Source organism: Phascolarctos cinereus, unplaced genomic scaffold (assembly GCF_003287225.1).
Source record: "Phascolarctos cinereus isolate Bilbo 61053 unplaced genomic scaffold, phaCin_HiC Scaffold_726;HRSCAF=1367, whole genome shotgun sequence".
Taxonomy (NCBI): domain Eukaryota; kingdom Metazoa; phylum Chordata; class Mammalia; order Diprotodontia; family Phascolarctidae; genus Phascolarctos; species Phascolarctos cinereus.
In genome coordinates, this window is record NW_027556098.1 from 84,964,940 (window position 1) to 84,987,083 (window position 22,144).

The 22,144-nt window shown below is 39.3% G+C and overlaps 1 protein-coding gene across 7 annotated transcripts in view; it reads left to right on the forward strand.

The window, feature by feature from the left end:
- The window catches only part of SH3KBP1 (SH3 domain containing kinase binding protein 1), a 446,742-nt gene that overhangs the window by 292,310 nt on the left and 132,288 nt on the right, over positions 1-22,144 (forward strand). For all 7 annotated transcript variants that reach the window (XM_020989928.2, XM_020989930.2, XM_020989932.2 and 4 more), the window contains one exon: positions 16,502-16,577. In XM_020989928.2, coding sequence (XP_020845587.1) covers positions 16,502-16,577 — 76 coding nt within the window. The remainder of the gene's footprint in view (positions 1-16,501; positions 16,578-22,144) is intronic.

The following is a 22,144-nucleotide window of genomic DNA, read 5'->3' on the forward strand; positions in this document are numbered from 1 at the left end:
CAGTTCAATCTTAATAAGTCTCTTATGATTTCTCTTTCCTGTTTACCTCTCATGTTCCACTTTAGGTCCTGTATTGGAAGGTAAATTTTTCTATTCATTCTGGTCTTTTCATCAAGAATGCTTGAAAGTCCTTTATTTCACTGAATGACCATTTTTTCCCCTGAAGGATTCTACTCAGTTTTGCTGGGTAGGTGATTCTTGGCTGTAATCCTATCTCCTTTGCCCTTTTGGAATGTTATATTCCATGCCCTGAGGTCCTTTAATGTAGAAGCTGCTAAATCTTGTGTTATCCTGATTGTGTTTCCACAGTACTTGAATTGTTTTTTTCTGGCAGCTTGTAATATTTTTTCTTGACCTGGGAACTCTGGAATTTGGCTACAATATTCCTAGGAGTTTTCCTTTGGGGATCTCTTTCAGGAGGAGATTGTGGATTCTTTCATTTCTATTTTGCCCTCTGGTTCTAATATATCAGGGCAGCTTTCCTTGATAATTTCTTGAAAGATGATGTCTAGGCTCTTTTTTTGATCATGGCTTTCAGATAGTCCAATAATTTTTAAATTCTCTCTCCTGGATCTATTTTCCAGGTCAGTTGTTTTTCCAATGAGATATTTCACATTTTTCTAATTTTTCATTTTTTGGATTTGTTTTACAGTGTCTTGATTTCTCATAAAGTCACTGCTTCCAATTGCTCTATTCTAATTTTTAAGGAAGTATTTTCTTCAGTGATCTTTTGGACTTCCTTTTCCATTTGGCCAATTTTTCTTTTAAGGGCATGCTTCTCATTGGCTTTTTTGGACCTCTTTTGCCATTTGGGTTAGGCTATTTTTTAAGGTGTTATTTTCTTCAGTATTTTTTTGGGTCTCCTTTAGGAAGCTGTTGACTTATTTTTTGTGATTTTCTTGCGTCACTCTCAGTTTTTCCTCTGCTTCCCTTACTTGCTTCTCAAGATCCCTTCTGAGCTCTTCCAAGGCCTGGGACTGATTCATATTTTTCTTGGAGGCTTTGGATGTAGGAGCTCTGACTTTGTTGTCTTCTTCTGTTTGTATATTTTGATCTTCTTCATCATCAAAGTAAGGTAATATAGTCTGACTCTTTTTGTGCTGCTTGCTCATGATCCTGCCAATTACTTGAGTTTCAAACTCTTTGTTAAGGTAAAAGTCTGCTTCCAATGTGGAGAATGTATTGTCCCAAGCTTTGGGGGTTTGTACAGCTGTTTTCAGAGATACTTGTAGGGACCTGTAAATTTTCAGTTCTTCCAAGGTGGTATGATAAGGGGTGAGGTGTTTACTCCTTTCCTGGCCTGTGACTACAAGTACTCCTTTCTGTCCTGTAACTGTGAGGAGGGATTCCTGTCCACAGCCACTACAAGCTCCATCACGCCAGTGCTCCTCCTTACCACAGCACTGCCGCCCAGAACTGTGGCCCAGATCCAAACACGGGCAAAGCCAGAGATTCCTGCCTCAGCACTGGCAAAGAGATCCCTGCAATCCCCTCTCTGATGAGCCACTGGATTTCCCCTCAGTCTATGGGCTGGAAGCTCGGGAAGCAGCTGCCCCGCCCAGAGCCATGCTCTCGGGGAATGGAGCTGAAACCCTGCCTTCCTTTCTCAGCACTGACAGAAACAGACTTTTCCCACTGACCTTCTAACTTGTCTTTGGCATTGGTGGATTGAGGAGTCTGGAAACCTCCACAGCTGCCCAAGATTCAGTCCTCTGAGGCCTGCTCCAGGTTTGCTGTAGCCTGTGTACCTACAATGCGCTGGGCTGCGCTCCCAGCTCTGCGCGATACACCTTTCTGATCAATCATCCAGGTTGTCTTGGGTTGGAAATTTGTTTCACTCTGTCTTTTTGTGGGTTCTGCTGCTTCAGAATTTGTTTAGAGCTATTTTTTATGAGTATTTGGAGGGGTGTGGAGGAGAGCTCAAGCAAGTCACTGCTTTCACTCTGCCATCTTGGCTCCGCCCCCTAAAAAAGGGAAATTTCAATTAATATCAATTAATTATACTTATTACTTAAGATTTTTATTTATCATGAAATCATATTAATGTTAAATTATTTTGCTAAATGGTACAAGTTTTAATACATTTTTCAGGTTTTCTTATAGTTTACATTTAATAACAACTGAAAATGCCTGAAAAGATATGACTCTTGGTCCTCTCAGACTAGAGACAGATTGACAATGGTCAGTTGCTGCAGGTCACATGACAAATAGGAGTGAGTGTACAGTTATAACCCACCTGCCAAGTTACATGATGGGTACAATATTGACTAGGAGAAGGCAAGTTAAGAGGGGCACAGACAAAGCCCTTATTGTATTTGCTTTCTTTGACATCCTCTACATTTTTCTAAGGCCTCCAGAAATCCTTCGGTGGGCTAGAAGTGCGCAAGGGCCATACATTGTGCAGGCCCAATTTAAAGCTTTCAGTTTTGTATTTGGTTACCCAAAGAAACCAAGCATTATCAGTTTCTTGATTATTAACTAGCCTAAACAATAAACTGTTTATTAATTACCCAGAAACTCTGTCTCTTGGGTTTTTCATTTATCACGGCACCCTTGGGAAAATGAGAGCAATAGTGAGGTTCAGAGTTAAGCATTGCATAGGTAAGCATTTTGGGGAGCATTTAAAGGTATTACTAGAATCTAACATTATTGAGAACCAAACTTTCTTTATATGGCAATTTGAGATTAAACTGAGAGGAGTGTTCCTGATAGCCATCTTTTGTTTTGGTCAGGATCTGTGATTTTATGTCAGCAAACTCCATCAGTGCTGAGCAGCAACTCTCATGTCTGTTTATTTCACAGTAGTAAGACATTTTCACTTTTTTGTATCATGGGCATAAAATAGAATACATTGGATTATAAATTATACTGAAAATATATGAAATTATAATAACAATAATAATAATAACAACAACTAACATCTATCTAGGGTTTACTCTGTGTTGGACATTATGCTAAGCACTTTACAATTATAATCTCATTTGATCCTCACAATAACTCTGGAAGATAGGTAGTAATATTAACTTCATTTTACAAATGAGGAAACTGAGGCAAACAGGTTTAAGTAAGCTTCCTAGGGTCACAGTCTAGTAAATATCTAAAACTGGATTTGAATTTGTCTCCTTGCTGCAGGCTGACACTATTCACTGTACCACCTACCTGCCCTAGAAACAGTTATCAAAACTTTTTTTTTTAAAAAAAAGCAAGTACAGTCTGCCAAGACAAATCCAGGAACTATATAAGCACAATTATAAAACACTTTTAACACAAATAAAATCAGATCTAAACAATTGGAAAAATATCAATTGCTCGTGGGTGGGCTGAGCTAATATACTAAAAATGGCAATTCTACCTAAAATAATTTACTTATTCAGTGCCATGCTAATCACACTACCAAAAATTATTTTATAGAGCTAGGAGAAATAATGGCAAGATTCATCTGGAAGAACAAAAGGTCAAGAATATCAAGGGGATTAATAAAAAGCAAGTTCATGGGAATCAGGTTAAGAACCTTAGAGAGTTGCCTGGGGTCAGTTAGAGATTAAGTGACTTGTCCATAGTCACATTTTAGTGTGAAAAGGCATTAAAACTTCCTGAATTTAGAGGAAGAAACTTTCACTAATTCAGAAGTTTAGTTAAGTACAGAGAGATGGTTATGTTGACGTCATACTCACTGGAATAAATGCAGTTTTTTCAAACCAATAAATAAAATCAGATTAACGTAGAAGCAGTTTTGAAAGGCATGCTGTCTATTGTCTACCACTAAGGGAATTGAGAAAGTTTTCCAGGCTTTTAAGGACTTTAGAAGCCCTAATTTGCATTCAGACAATGAATATGCTAATTTGCAACTCATCAGAGCTGACATCTCTCAGAAACTCTGTTGTTGTTCAGTCCTTTCAGTCTTCTTGACCCCATTTGGGGTTTTCTTGGTAGAGGCACAGGAGTGGGTTGCCATTTCTTTCTCCAGCAAATTTTACAGATGGGGAACTGAGGCTAATAGGGTTAAGTGACTTGCCCAGGGTCACACAGCTAGTAAATGTCTGAGGCTGGATTTGAACTCAGGAAGATGAGTCTTCCTGACTCCAGGTGCAGCACTTTATCTACTGTTCCACTTAGCTGCCCCTAACCTACTGTGCCACATTTTGTTTAATTTAGCTGAAGTTACTGGGTTGCACCAAAAAAAGTTCCATAATTTTCACCAATGCATTAGAAGCAATGACCTTTTAATAGCATACATCACACATCATGTGTCAGCATGTTTTGCTGAGCATCAGTTACTTGACTGTCTATTTGTGACGATGAGAGGTGGCTTAGGAATTCTTATTCTTCCACAATTACTTTTAGTGATGCTACTTTTTTTTTAGTTGAAATTACAATTTCATTTGTGATCTACTTTCAACAGCAGAAAAAACTTGGAAACTTCAGATGACTCTAAGACCTCATATGATCATAGATCTATAACTGAAGGGACCTCAGAGCTATCAAGTCCCATTTTACTCCCAACACACTCTCTCTCTCTCTCTCTCTCTCTCTCTCTCTCTCTCTCTCTCTCTCTCTCTCTCTCTCTCTCTCTCTCTCTCTTTCTCTCTCTCTCTCTGTCAAAGTTAAAATCTTTGCTCTAGTCCAAATTCTTTATGGTACACATGAGGAAAATGAAGACAAGAGAGCTGCGGCTTGTTCCAGGATCACCCAGTTAGTATGCAGTGAAGCCATAATTTGCATCTTTGCAACATCCCAATCGATCCATAACTCTTTCCCTGTACCACACATTGTCTTCTGTTGACCAATACACAGTAAGAGCCACAGGAATTAAGAACAGCAAGAAATGGACTAGAGTCCTTACGGAAAGGGTTTATGGAGGAGGTGGGACTTGAGTTGGGCCTTAAGAATAAGTAGAATAAGTAGAATAAGTAGGATTCGGGACAGCTAGGTGGCACAGTGGATAGAGCACCTGTCCTGTATTCAGGAAGACCTGAGTTCAAGTCTGTCCTCAGACACATAACACGTACTAGCTGTGTGACCCTGGACAAGTCACGTAACTCCATTGCCTAGCCAAAAAAAAAAAGAATAAGTAGGATTCAGTTGTGAAGAAAAAAAGATAATATCCTAGGGCAAGGGAACATGTTAAGATTTTATAGAAATTAAATTTTAGAGCTAGGGGTGGTTTTAGAAATAAGATTTCTTGGGGTCACTGACCCCTTTGGCAGTCTGATGGCAGTAGGTGGTACCCATTTTCTTAGTTTTTCAGCAAACTTTTCATGATGGTTTTATGAAACCAGAGATGAATAAGATTCAGACTACCTCTTCGGCACCCTTAATGTTCTCTTCTCTACCGCTCACCCTCCTTCAATTCAGTAAAATTCTGTGGTCACACGTTGTATAATCATTGGACCCTAAGAGCTGGTCTTCCCGGTATGCCTTAAGTACATCTTGTTCAGTTGTGTGCAACTGTTTGTGACCCAGTGGACCATAGTGTCCGTGGGTTTTCTTAGAAAACATACTGGAGTAATTTGCCATTTCCTTCTCTAGTTGAGGCAGACAGAGATTAAATGACTTGCCCGGTGTCTATCACACAGCTGTGTGTCTGAGGCCAAATTTGAACTCAGGACTTCCTGACTCCAGGCCCAGCCCTCTATCCACTGAGCCATCTAGCTGTTCCTTAACTACTTTTGGGAAATAGTAAAAGCAAAGAAAATGAAGACAGCAGAAATGGATGATGCATTTAAGGCATCTGGCTTTTATGAGGAAAAGAGAGATGTCATAGTATACTAACAAAAGAACAGTAGAATTAAACAATATCAGGGAAACTGGTGTTTTGAATAATTGCAAGCTTTGGGTCTTATTTAATAATCTGAAAATTATTTTTTAAGCTTCAACTTATTTTTGCTGCAATTGAGATCAGAACTCAAGGTTATCTTTTTAGTGCTTAAATAGGAAATAATAGAAATGTTGGTATTCAAGTTTTTAGGTTATTTTTATTCTATAATGTATTACAAATGGATTTTTCCTTTACAAGGTAATGAACCTTATTTAAAAGATGGAAATGGCCTTTTATTTTAGAAGATCCTTGATTGAATCATAGCATCATGAAATTCTAGCTTTAAAAGGGACTTTAGAGGTCCTTTAGTTAGCCTCTACTGGTATTAATTTTGGAGGTCCAGATCGAGGGCAATAAATACGTGATTCCAAAGTCAGTTTCACAGTAAGTCAAAGAAACCCTTTCATTTAAATAACAGAACATTCCATTGAGGAGAAACTTGTTCATGCTTTTCCTGTTTGTTTAGTCTCCTCCCTAAGATGATGTATACTTCTTTCACTTGCTTCTTCAGTCAGTTGAAAGCTGCTCCTAGTAGTTTCAGCCTATGTATGCATTGACTGAGGATTTCTCTCTCTCTCTCTCTCTCTCTCTCTCTCTCTCTCTCTCTCTCTCTCTCTCTCTCTCTCTCTCTCTCTCGTAAAAGCAAGTAGAGATCAAGCTTGACCCCAAAGAACACGTATGAGAATGCACATCCCTCTCTTTGCAGAAATGGGAGGTCTGTGGTTGTGGAATCCCAACATCCCAACTTAGTTAATATGTTTGTTAATTTAGTTGAAGAAATTTTTTCTTTTTAAAATTCTTTGTTTTAAGGAATAGCCCTATGGGAGGGAGAGGGCAGATATATGTGTGTGTGTGTGTGTGTGTGTGTGTGTGTGTGTGTGTGTGTGTGAACACACAAAATCACAAAGAAGCCATCTCCGTACGCAGTGTCCCAAAATTCTCAGTGTGGATTTAAGCATTAATAGCTGTGAGCATTTCTTGCTGTTTTTTTCACAGAAGAGGGTATCTGAAGGGGACAGTTAGGGGCAGACAAGTAGCAGGAAGTAAATGCTTATAGCTTGCTGCTTACATGAGAAGATGGCACATTTGTGAAATCATCATCCTGAGATCAGAGTCTGCGGAAGTTCCGAAACACTCAAGGTCATTCAATAAATGTTGATTTGATTCTGGCGTCGATCTTGACTCCTTACTTCAAGTTCTGTCTAGCATACCAGTGGCTTTCTGCCGTTTCTCCTTCTAATTTTACCTACTGGTCTGTCCTTCAGGACGTTATTGCCAAGTCATACCCTACATTGACCTGACCCTCTTTCTGAAAGCTGCAGAGAATAGTAGATGTGTTACAAATAAATTCTGTTGTATGGTATTAGTTCATGGGGTGTCTATTGAGAGTATACCTATGCTACGTTACTTTTAAAAATAGTAACATTGGCTAGGAATTTTAAAAAAAGATTGTGTTTCTCAGAGATGGAACATGCAGCTTGCTGAGAAAATACCATAGATATGTTGTCAAACACTGTTTTGGCCCATCTTCAAAGGCCAGTCAGTGACCTTTATTTTACAAGGCAAAGCTCATTTCTAGTATCTATAAATAGCCTGCAGGCTGTAACAATTCTTTTGTTTAAAATCTGTATTTAAGTGAGATTGGGCTACTGGCAACTGTGCCATGAGCTTTCAGGACTCTGGATTTTTTTTTTCTTCTCTATGGATTTGTCGTTTTATGTGTCGTATCTCAGTTTTCATTTTGAGTTGCAAGTGGGATGTAAAATTTGCTCTTCCTTAAAAAACATTTTGTTGTGGATGCTCTTACTGTTTAGAATAGCTTGTGATTGGTTTGGCATAAGTTCAGGGGATGCTGTCATCACATAGGTTTACCTGACTTTGTCAGCATCCTGGTCTCGTAAAAATGCAGAAGCAGTAGCCAGAATTAAAACTGATACCCTGCTGTCTTGGAGCAGGACTTCATCACATTAGAGAAAGGGTTATGTCATTCACACACTTACTTTTCTACTTGAATGAAAAAGTAGTGGCTTCATTTCAGTACAAAAATCAAAGACTAATTCTGGCACTTACTGAAATCATATGATAGTTATCTGTACTGATAGAGATTACAAGCTAGAAACTGGAATAACAAATAGGAATAAAGAAGAAACTTACTCTGAGGAAAAGACAGGTTTATTATTTAAAAAATATTCCTTATGTCTTCTCTCTTTCCTCGAGATGATTAAATAATATAATTAAGCATCACTTTGGGGGAGGTATTTGAGAGTTTTTTGGCTGGTTGGTTTTGGTCTAGACCTGTGATTTTCAGTGTAGCGAACTCTGTAGTGTGGAAATTCCCTCCACTGATGCCAGTTGGAAACTCATCTGTAACTTACAGTCTAGGAGAGTTGCCTAGGGCACTGGGAGGTTTAGTGACTTGCCCAGAGCACAGTTAGTATGTGCAGGTGTAAACCTTAAACCCAGTTTTTCTGACTCCAAGGCTAGCCCTTTATCCTCTGTTGTGCTGCTTAGCCTCTATTCTTAACCAGGTCCAAACCATGTCCATTGCTCTCTGACCATCTTCCTATCCACCCTCTCCCACCCCCATCAGAACTCAGACTCTGTCCCTGAGACCTTGCACCCAAGACCTCAAACTCCCTCCGGGACTTTGGGCTCCCGTTGGTGAACTTTCATCCCGTCTGGCCAGGCCGTCCCACATGTACTTCCTTCCTTCCCCCCTTTCTAGCTCCCTGTTATGTGTTATCTTCTCCCATTGGTAGGTAAGCTCCTGGAGGTCAGGGACTGTCTTGCTGGTTTATGATTGTATCCCCAGCAAAGTACCTGGTACGTGGGAAGTGCTTGTGAGCTACTTTCACGCATTCCTGCATTCCTCCTTCCGTCTTGTCAGTCCTTTTTTAAAGGACTGACAGGGATTAAAGATAAAGGAAGAGAATAATGTGAAACTAGGGCAGAGCCTTGTTGGGTAATAAGTAGGTTGTATTCCAGCCTGGTGATTAATGTGTGTATGGGATTAATCAAGAGTGGCAGTCCGTTTGTATACCTGTCAGTTTATTCTCTTTCCCTTCCTTGCAAGTCAAGCAATAGTTTGTCATTTGGTCTACAGACAGTGAAGACAAATGTCAGCAAACATTGGTGAAATTTTTACTTGTGGTACACTAAGGAAGAGAGAAGAGGCTGGTTAAGGCATCCTCGTCCTTCCTTTTATAGCACTAAGTGGTTCTAGCTGGATTCATTCCTTTGGAAGTTTCCTGGAAGGTGAGGAAGGATGTTTGCCACAAGACTTATCATAAGATGCCTCTTTGTATGTCATCCTTTCATATCAAGGGACCTTTTGATCCAAGGAAAAGATGGCTTGAGAGATACAAGAATAAAAGAACCCCCCCCCCCCAAATCTGCTTTGGCAGTAGAGATTTAAAGCTATGTGGTCTGCATCAGGGATACCCAGGCTTGTTTTCAAATTGTTTTCCCTGGAGGCCTGCCATTCTCCTACATGCTGTCTGTGAGTAGCCTAGGTAGCACTACACCTCTAACTCCTCCCTTTTAAAATTAATATTTAGTTCCACCTGAGGCAAGTGAAACCAGACTTGGGCCAGTAAAGAACTAGGGGAAGGTAAGTTAAAGGTTCTCCGTATTGGTTTTTTTTTTTTTTCTGAATTCTGGGAGAGGGAGAGGCTTGGGACTGTCTTGAAAGACATTTATGAATTTTTGAATTTATCCAGGGTTCTGTGGTATAAGCCCCACTTTTTAAAAAATTTTTAGATGGCATAGAAGAGGGGAGCAGTAGTGCTGTGCTCTCCCTGGAAGCTCTGACAATTGGCCTGAAGCTAGGTCAGCCTTCTGGTTAGCACAGTACCTGGCACATAGTAGACACTTAATATATGTTTCCTGATTGATGGATTCATAGAAAGGGATGGAGATGAGAGGGTATGTGAGACACTGGGAGAGTTTCAAGTTTTCCCTCCTTCATTGTTAATTCCTGTCACTTCTTTAAAAATCATTGCCAGTGAGGAATACCTGACAGACAGGATGGTATAGTGGATAAAGGTCTGGCTGGCCTTAGATGGATGGAAATGGGAAAAGAACATTAGATTTAGACTCAGAAGACTTGGATTCAGATCCTAGCTCAGGCACTTGCTAACTTTGTGATCATGGGGAAATCTCTTAATCTTTCTAAAGCTCAGTTTCCAGGATATTTGTAAAATGAAGTAAATTCCTTTATTTATTTACTTACCAAATTTGACATTTCAGAAATTACAGAAACTCCCAATGAGAAAACTCCCTCCACTGACGTAGAGCTGTACTCAGTTTGCAACTTGTATAGTCTTGGAGAGTTAGTTGCCTGGGGGTCATGGAGGTTACCCGCCCAGGATCATGCTGCCAAGATACGTCAGAGGCAGAGCTAGACATAGATTTTCCTGACTCTAAGGTCACTTTTTTAATCTGCTGTGTCATGCTGCTTCTAGAGGCAATAACTCTTGAAATACTTACTTCAAAGAGTCGCTGTGAAGAAAGTCCTCTGCCAATTTTTGCTGTGTGACCCTCTGATTCCTTCAGTTTCCTCATCTGTAAAATAGGGATAATAATAGCACCTACCTCAGAGCGTAGATGAGATAATAATTGTAAAGTGCGCAATGCCTAGCACATAGGAGGTGCTGAATGTTAGCTGCTGTTATTGGCTATTATTATAACCATGGGCAAGTGGTTTTGGCCGAGGAACATCTTCCCCAAGATTTTTTTGGTTCATAGTTATTCAATGTTGAACAATTGTTGAACAATGTCTGAAGCACTGTCTGGGTTATGGCAGAAAATAGGTGTGAGTGTTTTTAAATGTCCATGTTTTGTGTCTGTGGAGGGACAGAAGTGTCCAACTATTACAGAAATACCTCAGTGGCCTTGTGGTCTAACCTTACCCAAAAATAATCTTCTGTAGAACATGATCAAGGGGGCAACTAGGTGGCGCAGTGGATAGAGCACTGGCCTTGGATTCAGGAGGACCTGAGTTCAAATCCAGCCTCAGACACATAACACTTACTAGCTGTGTGACCCTGGGCAAGTCACTTAACCCCGTTGCCTATCCTTAAAAAAATTAAAAAAAAAAGAACATAATCAAATAAGTGTTGGTGAGTGATTGTCTTGCTTTTGCTTGAATACTTTGAATGGGAGGGAACTCACTACCACTGAGACAGTCTTTTCCATTTATGTAGCTTTTATCGATTAAGAAGATTTTCCTGACTTCCAGCCTCAGTTTGCCTCTTTGCTTCTGATTCTGTCCTTTAAGACCAAGCAGAGTAAGGCTGATGTCCCTTCCATGTGAAAACCCCATATACTTGAAGACAACTCTCATGTCCCCCCTGAATCTTTTGACATGATGGCCCCGTTAGTAGGAAAAGGCACACGAGACTCCAGAGTTAAAAGTCACAGCTCCCCTTAATGATGTTCACTGCATGACTGTTAGAAACTGTTGGTCTGACACATTAGTAGTAGCTTCATCGCTCACATTTATGAGGTGTATGTGGGCCTGGGTGCTAGAAAAGTTCTGGTTTAGATAAAATTCAATCTTTGCGCTCATAGAGCTCGTAGTCAAGTAGGGGAAGGTTAAACACACACACACACACGTAAATAATGTAAAGTAATGCACAGGTACATAAGAGATGCAAACAAATGCTATATGGGATCTAAAGAGGGCAAGGCCTTAACCAATTGGGGGAAGTTAGTAAAGGCTTCCTAGAGGATGTATGTAGTATTTGATTTGTGCTGTAGAGGTGAGGGGCAGCTAGGTAGTACAGTGGATAGAGCACCAGGCCTAGAATCAGGAAGACTTATCTTCCTGGGTTCAAATCTAGCCTCAGACACTTACTAGCTGTGTGACCCTGGGCAAGTCACTTAACTCTGTTTGCCTCAGTTGTCTCATTAGTAAAATGATCTGGAGAAAGAAATGTCAAACCACTCCAATATCTTTGCCAAGAAAATCCCATGGGTAATGTCCATGGGGTCAGGTAGGGGGAGGTCATTCTCTGCCTAGTGAACAATGTAAGCTGCGTAAATAGAATAGGCCACTTCAGTGGTAGTGAGTTCTCCCTTGTTCAGGGTATTCAGGTGAAAGTATGATAGCCACTTATCAGAACTATGGTTTGTGGCCATTTCTGTCCCGCCATAGACAAAAAACATGGAAATTTAAAAGGAATACGTCACCTATCTCTGCCATAACACAGACAGTGTTGTTCAACAATTGTTCAATGAATGTGGTGGGAAAGGAAGGTGCTTTATTTTACATTAATGTTGACTTGTCCAGTTTGGCTCTGCAGAGAAGTGTGTCAAATATATTCAGGCATTGCAAGGTTGCAAATGTAGAGTGATGTCAGATTCTGGAGGACCTTGAGTGTTAGGCAGAGAAATTTGACTCTTACCTGAGAAATAGATTTGGGGATAGAAAACCTGGATGGGGGTCCCATTTCTGCCACTTATTCGTTGTGTGGCCATAGGCATAATTTAATCTCGCACAATTTCAATTTCCTTCTTTGTCAAAATGGATATAATAATACTTGTACTACTTACTTTGTGCCATGTAAATGTAAGTTGTTATTTGAGAGTTTTGAGCAGATGAGTAGGCATGGCCATGTCTGGCTGGGGTGTATAAAGGATGATGCTGGGATTAATGCCAAAGAGGTTATGGAGGAAGAACTGCTAGGGTTGCATACTGATTTACTGTAGTTGTGAGGAAGCCAGAAGAGTCAAAGATAATACTGACACATGGAATAATTGACAGATATGAGGATTGGGATGAACAGCTATGGAGACATCAGAGAAAGCAGGTTTTGTGTGGAGGGGGTATAATAAACTCAGTTTTCACATGGGAAATTGGTGGGAAGCACAGTTATAGGTGTCCTGTGGACACTTGGAACAGATCTAGAGCTTGAGGGAGCAGCGAGGGGCTAGGACTGGGGATTTGGCAGCAACCTGTGTTCAAGTCTTGGTGATGAGTGAGATTGCCAAATTAAATTTTATAAAGAGGAGAGAAGGGGGCAGGGGAATAACCTTGGGGGGGGGATGCCACCTTAAAGGTTTAAAAAGAGGATGAAAAGTCAGTGAGGGAGAAAAAGTCAAAGAGATAGGAGGTATTGGTATCTTTGAAGTCAAAGACGAAACAATTATCCAAAACAAGGAAAGCTGGTCAATGATGTCAGCTGCTGCAGAAATTGAGGATAAGAATTGAAAAAACAATTTAATTTGTTAATTAGGAATTCACTGATTTTCTGAGAAAGTGCTTTTAGGAAACAGTGAGGGGTTTCAGATTTGCCAGAAGTTAAGAAAATAGTGAGAAAGAGGTGTAGACATGTTCCCCCCCAAAAAAAAATTTGGACAAAAAGAGGTGGAGAGATATAATTGTGTGGATGAAGCAAAGGGAAGGCTTTTTTAGGTGGGGGCGGGTCGCTTAGTATGTTTGTGGGCAGATGGAAAGGAATCATTAGAGAGGTGGAGATTAATGCTATTCAGATGGAGATGTTTTGTATTTCACTTGCTGTGTTCTTATAGGGTGAAGTAGGATATGAAGCAACAGATGAAAGCTTGAGCTTTTATGTCTTTCTCATGAGAAGTATGTGAACATAGTAGACATATCTTAATGGTCCCTTATTCTGTTACACTAATGAACTGGGATGTCAAGCAATGCAAAGGAGCTCACTTTGTCACCATGGAAACACAAAGTGATTTAAAAAAACGGTGTGTTCTTCTAGGACAAAACAGTGTCTGGTTTATCTTACCTTTGTATCCACCTGATCCCAGCACAGTGCATTAACTATAGTAAGGGGTTTTTTTATGATTATTTTTAATTAAAAAAAATTTCTAAATCATCTCCCTTCCTGTAGACCCTCCCCCATTCACTGAGAAAGCATGCGATGATGCCAGTTAAACATATGAAATCATGCAAAACATATTTCCATATTAGCTGCAAGAAAAAAAAAAAGAAAAGCAAGAAAAAATAAAGGGAGAAAATTATACTTCAAATTGAGCTCAGAGTTCATCAATTCTCTTTCTGGAGGTTGATAACATTTTTCATCATGAGTCCGTAATTGTCTTGGATCATTATATTGATTTGAGTAGCTAAGTCTTTTACAGTTGGTCATCCTTACAATATTGCTATTATTGTGTATGATAATCTCCTGGTTCTGCTCACTTCACTTTGCATCAGTTCATGTAGGTCTTCCAAGATTTTTCTGAAACCACTCACCTCATTTCATATAGCACAATAATGTTCCATCACAATTATATATTACAACTGGTTCACCCATTCCTCAGTTGACAGGTATCCCCTCAATTTTCAATTCTTTGCAACCACAAAAAGAGTTGCTATAAATATTTTTGTACAAATGGGTCCTTTTCCCCTTTATTTGATCTCTTGGGGACATAGACCACAGTAAATTATTAATACATAATTGTTAAATATTTCAGAATTAAATTGCAGAAAAATCACCCCAAAAAAAGTATAAGCTGAGAATTTATTCTTTTAAGATCAGCCAGCAAGAGCCCAAAGCATTGGATATTTAAATTTTTCTAGAATAGAAATACTAGAATTTGCTAGCCAAACAATGGCTGTAACATTTCCTGTTACATTTTTGCCTCTTTTTTTCTTCTGCTGGATGGATTAGGAGTAGAAACATGTAGGGTTTTTTAGGTCACAAAAGAAGAGACAAAAAGCTGCTTCTGCTATTAGAGCAAAATGGATTGTAAATGGAACTTTCAGAGATTCCATTGTGGATAATATTTTAAAAGATGACCCTAAGGCCAGCCTTTTTCTACATTTGACTCTGTGACAAACTTAGATCAAAGTCTTTCTTCTCTCATCACTCCAAAATTGGAAAAGGATTTTAGTATGCATGTTCAGTAGTAGTTAGGGATTGAATGTTACTTTTGAGTGTTTCTTTCTTTTTTTTCTTTTAAGTCAAACTCAGAAAACCTCACAGCGCCAAATCAAAATGTCACCATGTAAAATGTACAGGAGATTTGGCAAAGTATTTTTAAAAATTCATGAAAGGTTGAAAATTTGAATTACCTACTTTCTGTGATTTATTCAGATTTAATGTCCCTTTTTACCCTTCTAGCGTGAGGACATTTTTCTGATTTAAAATGGGGTTACAAATCATTATCATTTAAAGGAAAACTCCTCTGGTCCTGGTTTCATGAGTGACACATTAATTTTGTTTCCTCTCTTCCTTCATTCATGGGTTTTCCTTGTGCAGAGAGATTTTTATACAGCTAGTGAGAAGATTTATCACTTGCTAGCTGAGCCTTTGGTGTAGGCTGTGAGTTTTATTATACTGTCTCCCCTGTATCCATAGAAACTATGGTTGGAAAGTGTCAGAATCATGGTAAAAAGTTGGTAGCCACAAAAAGGCCCTCACCTTTTCTGCCTTCACTTTAACGAATAAAATGAGCTCTAAGAGATGCCTGTTTGCGTAGCGGCATCCTTGGGTAAGACATTATTTTAGCATACCTTGTGGTTGATTCAGTTAACAGTTGGTGATAATAGAATTAGCTTTAAATTTTAAAAGAAAAATTAACTCATAAGAAGCCGACATATTTTAATATAATTTAGTAGTTGGAGACGTGAAGAGACCCCAGAGCATAGTAAATAGAGAGCAGGCCTCAGTCAGAGAGAACTGTGTTCAAGTACTGTCTCTGATACTACAGACTGGGCAAATCACTTAGTTTCTCAGTGCCTCAGGCAGCTCCCTAAAATGATTTGTTGATGACTAAATATCAGTTTACATGGGTAGAGGGAGTTTTCTCACTGGGAGTCGTTTAAACTCCAGAGTGCAGCCTGAATCAGATTAAAATATAATTGGAAAATGTTTAACAAAATAAATAAAAATACAATACAACATAGTGCCTGGAACATAGTGTTACAGTTGTTCAGTCTTTTTTCAGTCATGTCTGACTCTTTGTGACCCCATTTGGGGTTTTCTTGGCAGAGAAACTGGAGTGGCTTGTCATTTCCTTCTCGAGCTCATTCTACAGATGAGGAAACTGAGGCAAACAGGGTTAAGTGACTTGCTTGATCACGCAAGCAGTAAGTGTCTGAGGCCGCATTCAAACTCATATCTTCCTGACTATGGGCTGATGCTCTATCTACAATGCCACTTATCTTCCTGCTGAGCATAGTAGGAACTTAATAAGTGTTTATTGGTCGATTGGTTTTTAGTGTGCACCGTCAAGCATCTGTATTTGAGTTTGACACTAGTCTTTTCAATGTCAACATCATAAATCTGAATTAAAAAAAAAGATAGCAACATGGGATCTAAGTAACTATTTATGAGTTGGGAATTTATCACTGGTTTAATTGATCTGAATTTAAAAAATTAATCTTTAATCTAAAATATTAAAACTGTACCTCTCAAGTAGTTTATTTAGATGTACGATTAACATTAATAAGGTATGTTGAAGAAGACAGGGAATAAATAATCCCAAATACTTAAATGTGAGATATATTTTAAATTTAGATCCTTGCCCAGTCGTTTGGCATTATAATTCAGAAATTGGTATACAGTATACATCAGGCAGTAATTTTAAATTTTAATGTAAAAATTAGGTATTTTTACTATTTTTATTTAATTTATAATCCTGGTTTCAGCCCTTGGGGTTAATTGAGTTAATCTTCTTAAATAAAATTTTTTTGGTTTGTTTCAGACGGTTGGGAAGAAGTTACCTCCAACAGCAGCAACTCAGGAGTCAGCAAAAATAGAAATGGACAGCAGAACCAAAAGTAAGTGTCTGTATTTAGCCCTTCACACTTTAAAGATGCTAAACCTCTTTGAATGTTTAGAATTGCTTTTTCTTGATGACTTTTTAAAATTTTGGTTGGGCAGTTGGGGTTAAGTGACTTGCTCAGGGTCACACAGCTAGTGAGTGTTATGTATCTGAGGCCAGATTTAGACTCAGATCCTCCTCACTCCAGGGACGGTGCTCTATCCACTGCGCCATCTAGCTGCCCATCTTGATGACATTTTCAGGTGTGAACAACAACAATAAAAAGCACACAAAAGACCTCTTTAGAACCTGGCCAATAGGAAACCATCCTACATGGGCAGAAGTTAGATTCAGAACTTTATCGCCATCTCAGAGCCTTTTAGGAAGTTTACTTCTTTCCTGCCATCTTTGTTTTAAAAAAAAAATTCTATCACCTTGTCAGCAGACCAGGCTCTTTATATAAGTCAAGAATCCAGTGAGCTGTTGCCTCAGTCCACACCATTAACCTCTTCCTTGATCATAATACCATTGTTTTCGGGTATCTGTTAAATAGTTATTTTGCTGAATTGACTTTCCCAAAAATAATTTCCCCCAAAAGAAATAAGAATAGGCCTATGTTGAGGTTGAAATACTGAATTCTGTATTCTTATTGATATGAGAGAGAGAGAGAGAGAGGGAGGGAGGATGAGGACAGCTGGAGGACCATCTCTGCCTATAGATAAATATTGTACTCCCATCTTTAAGGCCTATTTTAAATCTACCTCCTTAATGAAGCCCTCTTTATTTCCTTGCCCCACTGGCACACATAGAGAGACACTAGACAGGGATGGGGAACCTTCAGCCTTGAGGCCCACTCCTGCCTAGAATATTGCTTTTTACCAGTCTTCACCATAACACTTCATACCTCTGTTATGCCACGTAGCATATTTGCCAAGTATTGCATTTATTTGTGAATGTTGTCCTGTCTCATTATTCTTTTTTTTTTGGGGGGGGGCTAGGCCGTGGGTTAAGTGACTTGCCCAGGGTCACACAGCTAGTGAGTGTTATGTGTCTGAGGCCAGATTTAGACTCAGGTCCTCCTCACTCCAGGGGCGGTGCTCTATCCACTGCGCCATCTAGCTGCCCCTCTGTCTCATTATTCTTGTAGTAAAAGCTTTTAGAAAAGTTTCATGCTCAGCTTTGTGCCTCCCCAAATGCCTGGCACCGTTGAGATGACGTCATTGAAAACAACTACATTTTCATTTTGTTGAATTCACGGTCAGAAACACAAACACCAACCTAGGAGCACATTATTCTGACAATGCTACATTACAAGTTCTTACAGGAGTGCTGCTTGTATTTATAACTCATGACTTTTTAAAGATTATTTTTGTTATTCTAAATTTAACATGCACATATGCAATATGAACATTTCTTTTTACAAAGTAGACTATAGAAAGGATACTATGTGAAACCATGCTTACAAAAAGGAATAAATTCAGCACTACTTTCAAAGCTGTCCTACTTGTGTCTTTCTTTCTGTATTTACGTCTCTGCATTTATGAGTCTGCTTTTAATGTGAAAATACAGTTAAAAGAATTTATTTGTTTTAAGAGTTCACCTATTTATCCTTCATTTATTACATGAAACATACAAAAATAGTGTTAGTATGTTGTGAGGAATTAGGACTTTTGGAAAGGATGCTTGGAAACGTCATGTGACAGTGAGGAGATGTACCTAAAGCAAATAAACACACCTTTTTTCTTTCCTTTTATATTGTTTGAAGCGAATGGCTTGTGAAGGAACATAGGCCAATAGCTTTATCCCAGAAAGCCCTATGCTTTCCATATAGGCCTCCTGGGACCTGAAGCAGAGTCAGGTACACAATCCTAAATCCTTTAGCATATGGGAAAGTCTTTGCACTAATCCCATCCATCAGGAGGTTTCCATTCAATTCTACAAATATTTATTAAATGGGGCGGCTTTGGTGGCACAGTGAATAAGACTGCTAGGCCAGAAGTCAAGAAGACTCATCTTCCTGAGTTCAAATCTGGCCTCTGTGTGATCCTGGGCAAGTCACTTAACCCTGTCTGCCTCAGTTTCCTCGTCTGTAAAATGAGCTGGAGAAGGAAATGACAAACTACTCCAGTATTTCTGCCAAGAAAATTCAAATGAAGACACGAAGAGTCAGATATGACTGAAAAATAGCTGAAATTTATTAGATGTCTACTGTGATCCTGCTGTGGAGGTGTATTCCGTCTGTCTGGGGGTAGCAGGGAAGAGTGAGGAGAAAGACTAAGACCCAGGAAGATAAGAGAGTTACCCAAAAGTGTCACACTTGGGATTTGAGCATGGACTCTCTGACTTCAGAGCCAATGCTCTTTTCTCTGTGCCATCTCTCTTGTCTCAGCCATTAACTAGTGATGTGGATTTAGGCAGGTTAATCAAATAGCACACGTGTGTGTGTGTGTGTGTGTGTGTGTGTGTGTGTGTGTGTGTGTGTTTTCAACATCTACTTCCATAAGATTTTGTGTTTTAAATTTTCTCCCCCTCTTTCCCCTCCCCCCTCCCCCAGACAGCATGCAATCTGATATAGGCTATGCATGTACAATCATATTAAAGATATTTACACATTAGTTATGTTGTAAAGAAAAAACCACGAGAAAGAAGAAACAAACAAAAAAAGAGAAAATAGTATGCTTTGATCTACATTCAGACTCCATGGTCTGGATCTGGAAAGCACTTTCCATCATGAGTCTTTTGGAATTGTCTTAGATCCTTGCATTGCTGAGAAGAGCTAAATCTATCAAAGTTAGTCATGGCACATTGTTGCTGTTACTATGTACGATGTTCTTCTGGTTCTGCTCATTTCACTCAGCATCAATCCATACAAGTCTTTCCAGATTTTTTCCGAAGTCCACCTGCTCATCATTTCTTATGGAACAATAGTATTCCATTACATTCATATACCACACCTTGGTCACCCATTCCCTAGTTGATGGGCATCCCTTCAATTTCCAGTTCTTGGCCACCACAAAAAGAGCTGCTATAAACATTTGTGTGCACATGGATCCTTTCCCCATTTTTATGGTCTATTTTGGATACAGACCTAAAAGTGGTATTGCTGGGTCAAAGGGTACGTACAATTTTATAGCCCTTTGGGCATAATTCTAAATTGCTTTCCAGAATGACTAGATCAGTTCACAACTCCACCAACAGTGCATCAGTGTTCCAATTTTCCCACATCTTCTCCAACATTTTTCGTTGTCCTGTTTTGTCATGTTGGCCAATCTCGTAGGTGTGATGTGGTATCTCAGAGTTGTTAAACTATAGCAGGCATTTATTAAGAACCTTTATTTGCCAGGCACTGAGATACAAAGACAATAGTGAAATAATTCTGTCTTCTGCGTGCTTTTATTCTGTTGAAGGAGACAAGGCAGCTTATACAAACTTGAGAAATATATGTCAATTCCGCCAGGGCTCAGTTTTCTCAACTGTAAAATCAAGTTGTTGCAATAGATGATCTGTGAGGGCTCTTCCCCAGCTCTGACATTGTCTGATTCAGTTTTAGAAGCACTGAGACTTGGGTTGAGATCCCTGTCTTTTTTTGTATGTGTGTGAGGCAGTTGGGGTTAAGTGACTTGCCCAAGGTCACACAGCTAGTAAGTGTGATGTTTCTGAGGTTGGATTTGAACTCAGGTCCTCTTGACTTCAGGGCCAGTGCTCTATCCACTGTGCCACCTAGCTTCCCCACGAGCTCCCTGTCTTGAGTGAATTTACAGTTTTATTGGAGTGACATTTATACACATGAAACAGGGCAAATGTTCTTAACCTTTCTGTGAGATTCCGTTAGACCCCTTTGGCTGGCTGTCGAAGCCTAGTGACCACTTCTCAGAAATCTCTTTCAGAGTAGAGAGTTATGATTTCAGAGCTGTTAATGTGAGTTAGTACATCTGAGGGAAAGTGAAACTTATCTGATCAGGTTTTGTTCAGATGTCCTACATTACACCCCCCCCCCCCCCCCGCCATCTTTTATAATAATGAAATTCATCTGGAATGTGTGCTTATGAACAGATTGTTGCAATCTGAATAACAAGAGGAGAATTGTCTAAATATTCATAATGATGTGCCCCTGAGAATTCTTCCTCCTTTCCACATCTGGAATTTTCTTCATTTTGTTATAATTTATGCAGATTCTTATAGTTCCTTGGAAAGAGCAATAGCTTGAAGAGAAGACTCGGCGACTTTCTGAACTAATATTTTAGTCTTTCAGAATCAGTGAACCAGCTGAGCCTGTGATTTAGAAGAAATCTGCTCACAGTTTATGCAGAAGTGTCTCAGGCCTCCCAAATCATTTATGATTATTGTGTAAAAGTATTGTACTTTCCCTGATTAGCCCCACCTCACTCCTCAGGTCCCTTTAGCACTTTACTCTTCAGTTTATACAATATTATCTTTCATCAGTGCTTATGTGTCTTTATAATTGTTCTCAAGTTGTTGGTTTTTTTATGTATTCCATCTCTAAGTGGTCTGAGAAGTATTCAAATATCAGGCACATTTTGTTCCTAGGAGATATCAAGGTTGCAGGCTCTTGGTCTGCTTTTTTTTTTTTAAATTTTCCTTCCAACCATCTCCAGATTTACTTCTGATTCCTGTAGAAAAGACAGACACAAAGTAAAATGACTACCCCTCCACCTGGGGGTGGGGGTGGGGTGGGAGGAGCAAACTGGAAAAAGAAAAGTTGGTCAGCTTCATTATATTTTTCTCGCTTTAGCTAAAAAGAAACAGCATTGTATAATGGTTAGAGCACTAGATTTGGAGCTGAAAAGGTCTGGCAAATCCCACTTCAAACTCTTACTAGTGACCCCGGGCGAATTTCCAAATCTGTAAAATGAGGTGATAGAACTTCATGGATTTTAAGGTTGCTTCAAGCTCTCACTCTGTGCTCTTATGAGCCTGCTTCTAAATAGCCTCTCTTTCCTCTAAACTATTAATGTGGAAACTGCTAAGCATCACATTTTTAACATATACCTTCACTCTTTATTTACCCTTGCCCGGCTTCACAATTTGAGGCCATCTACTGTCTGCTGCTTTGTAAACTGATCTGCTTTCTCTCAGTCCCCTAGCCAAATGGAACTGTTTGACCTTACCCAGATATGCCCCACACTTGCCTAAAGGTCACAATATTCTTCTTCAAAGTTTAGATACATTTCTCTATCTTGGGAACTCAGGAGATTCATATCTTACACTTCTTTTCTATATGTTATCTCCCCTTCCTCCCCCCAAATGCTTTTTTGTAAACCAGATATAGCTGAAGCCTTAAGTGATCATTCTCTCTACAAATGAATCACCCACAAGATTCAGGCCTTAAACTCTGATGCTCAACCTGGTCTAAAATACATGTGGTGTGTTTTGCGTATGTGCCAGGTATATCTGTGTCCTGTTCTGGTTATAAGATCATTCTAGCAAGATGCCTAGGTTTAGACATATTTTACACACCTACACCCCACCCACCCCTTTTATAGCCTTTGACATACACACGTACCACATATATACACACATACATACATATATGTAACATATCTTATCTCTTGCATACAACAT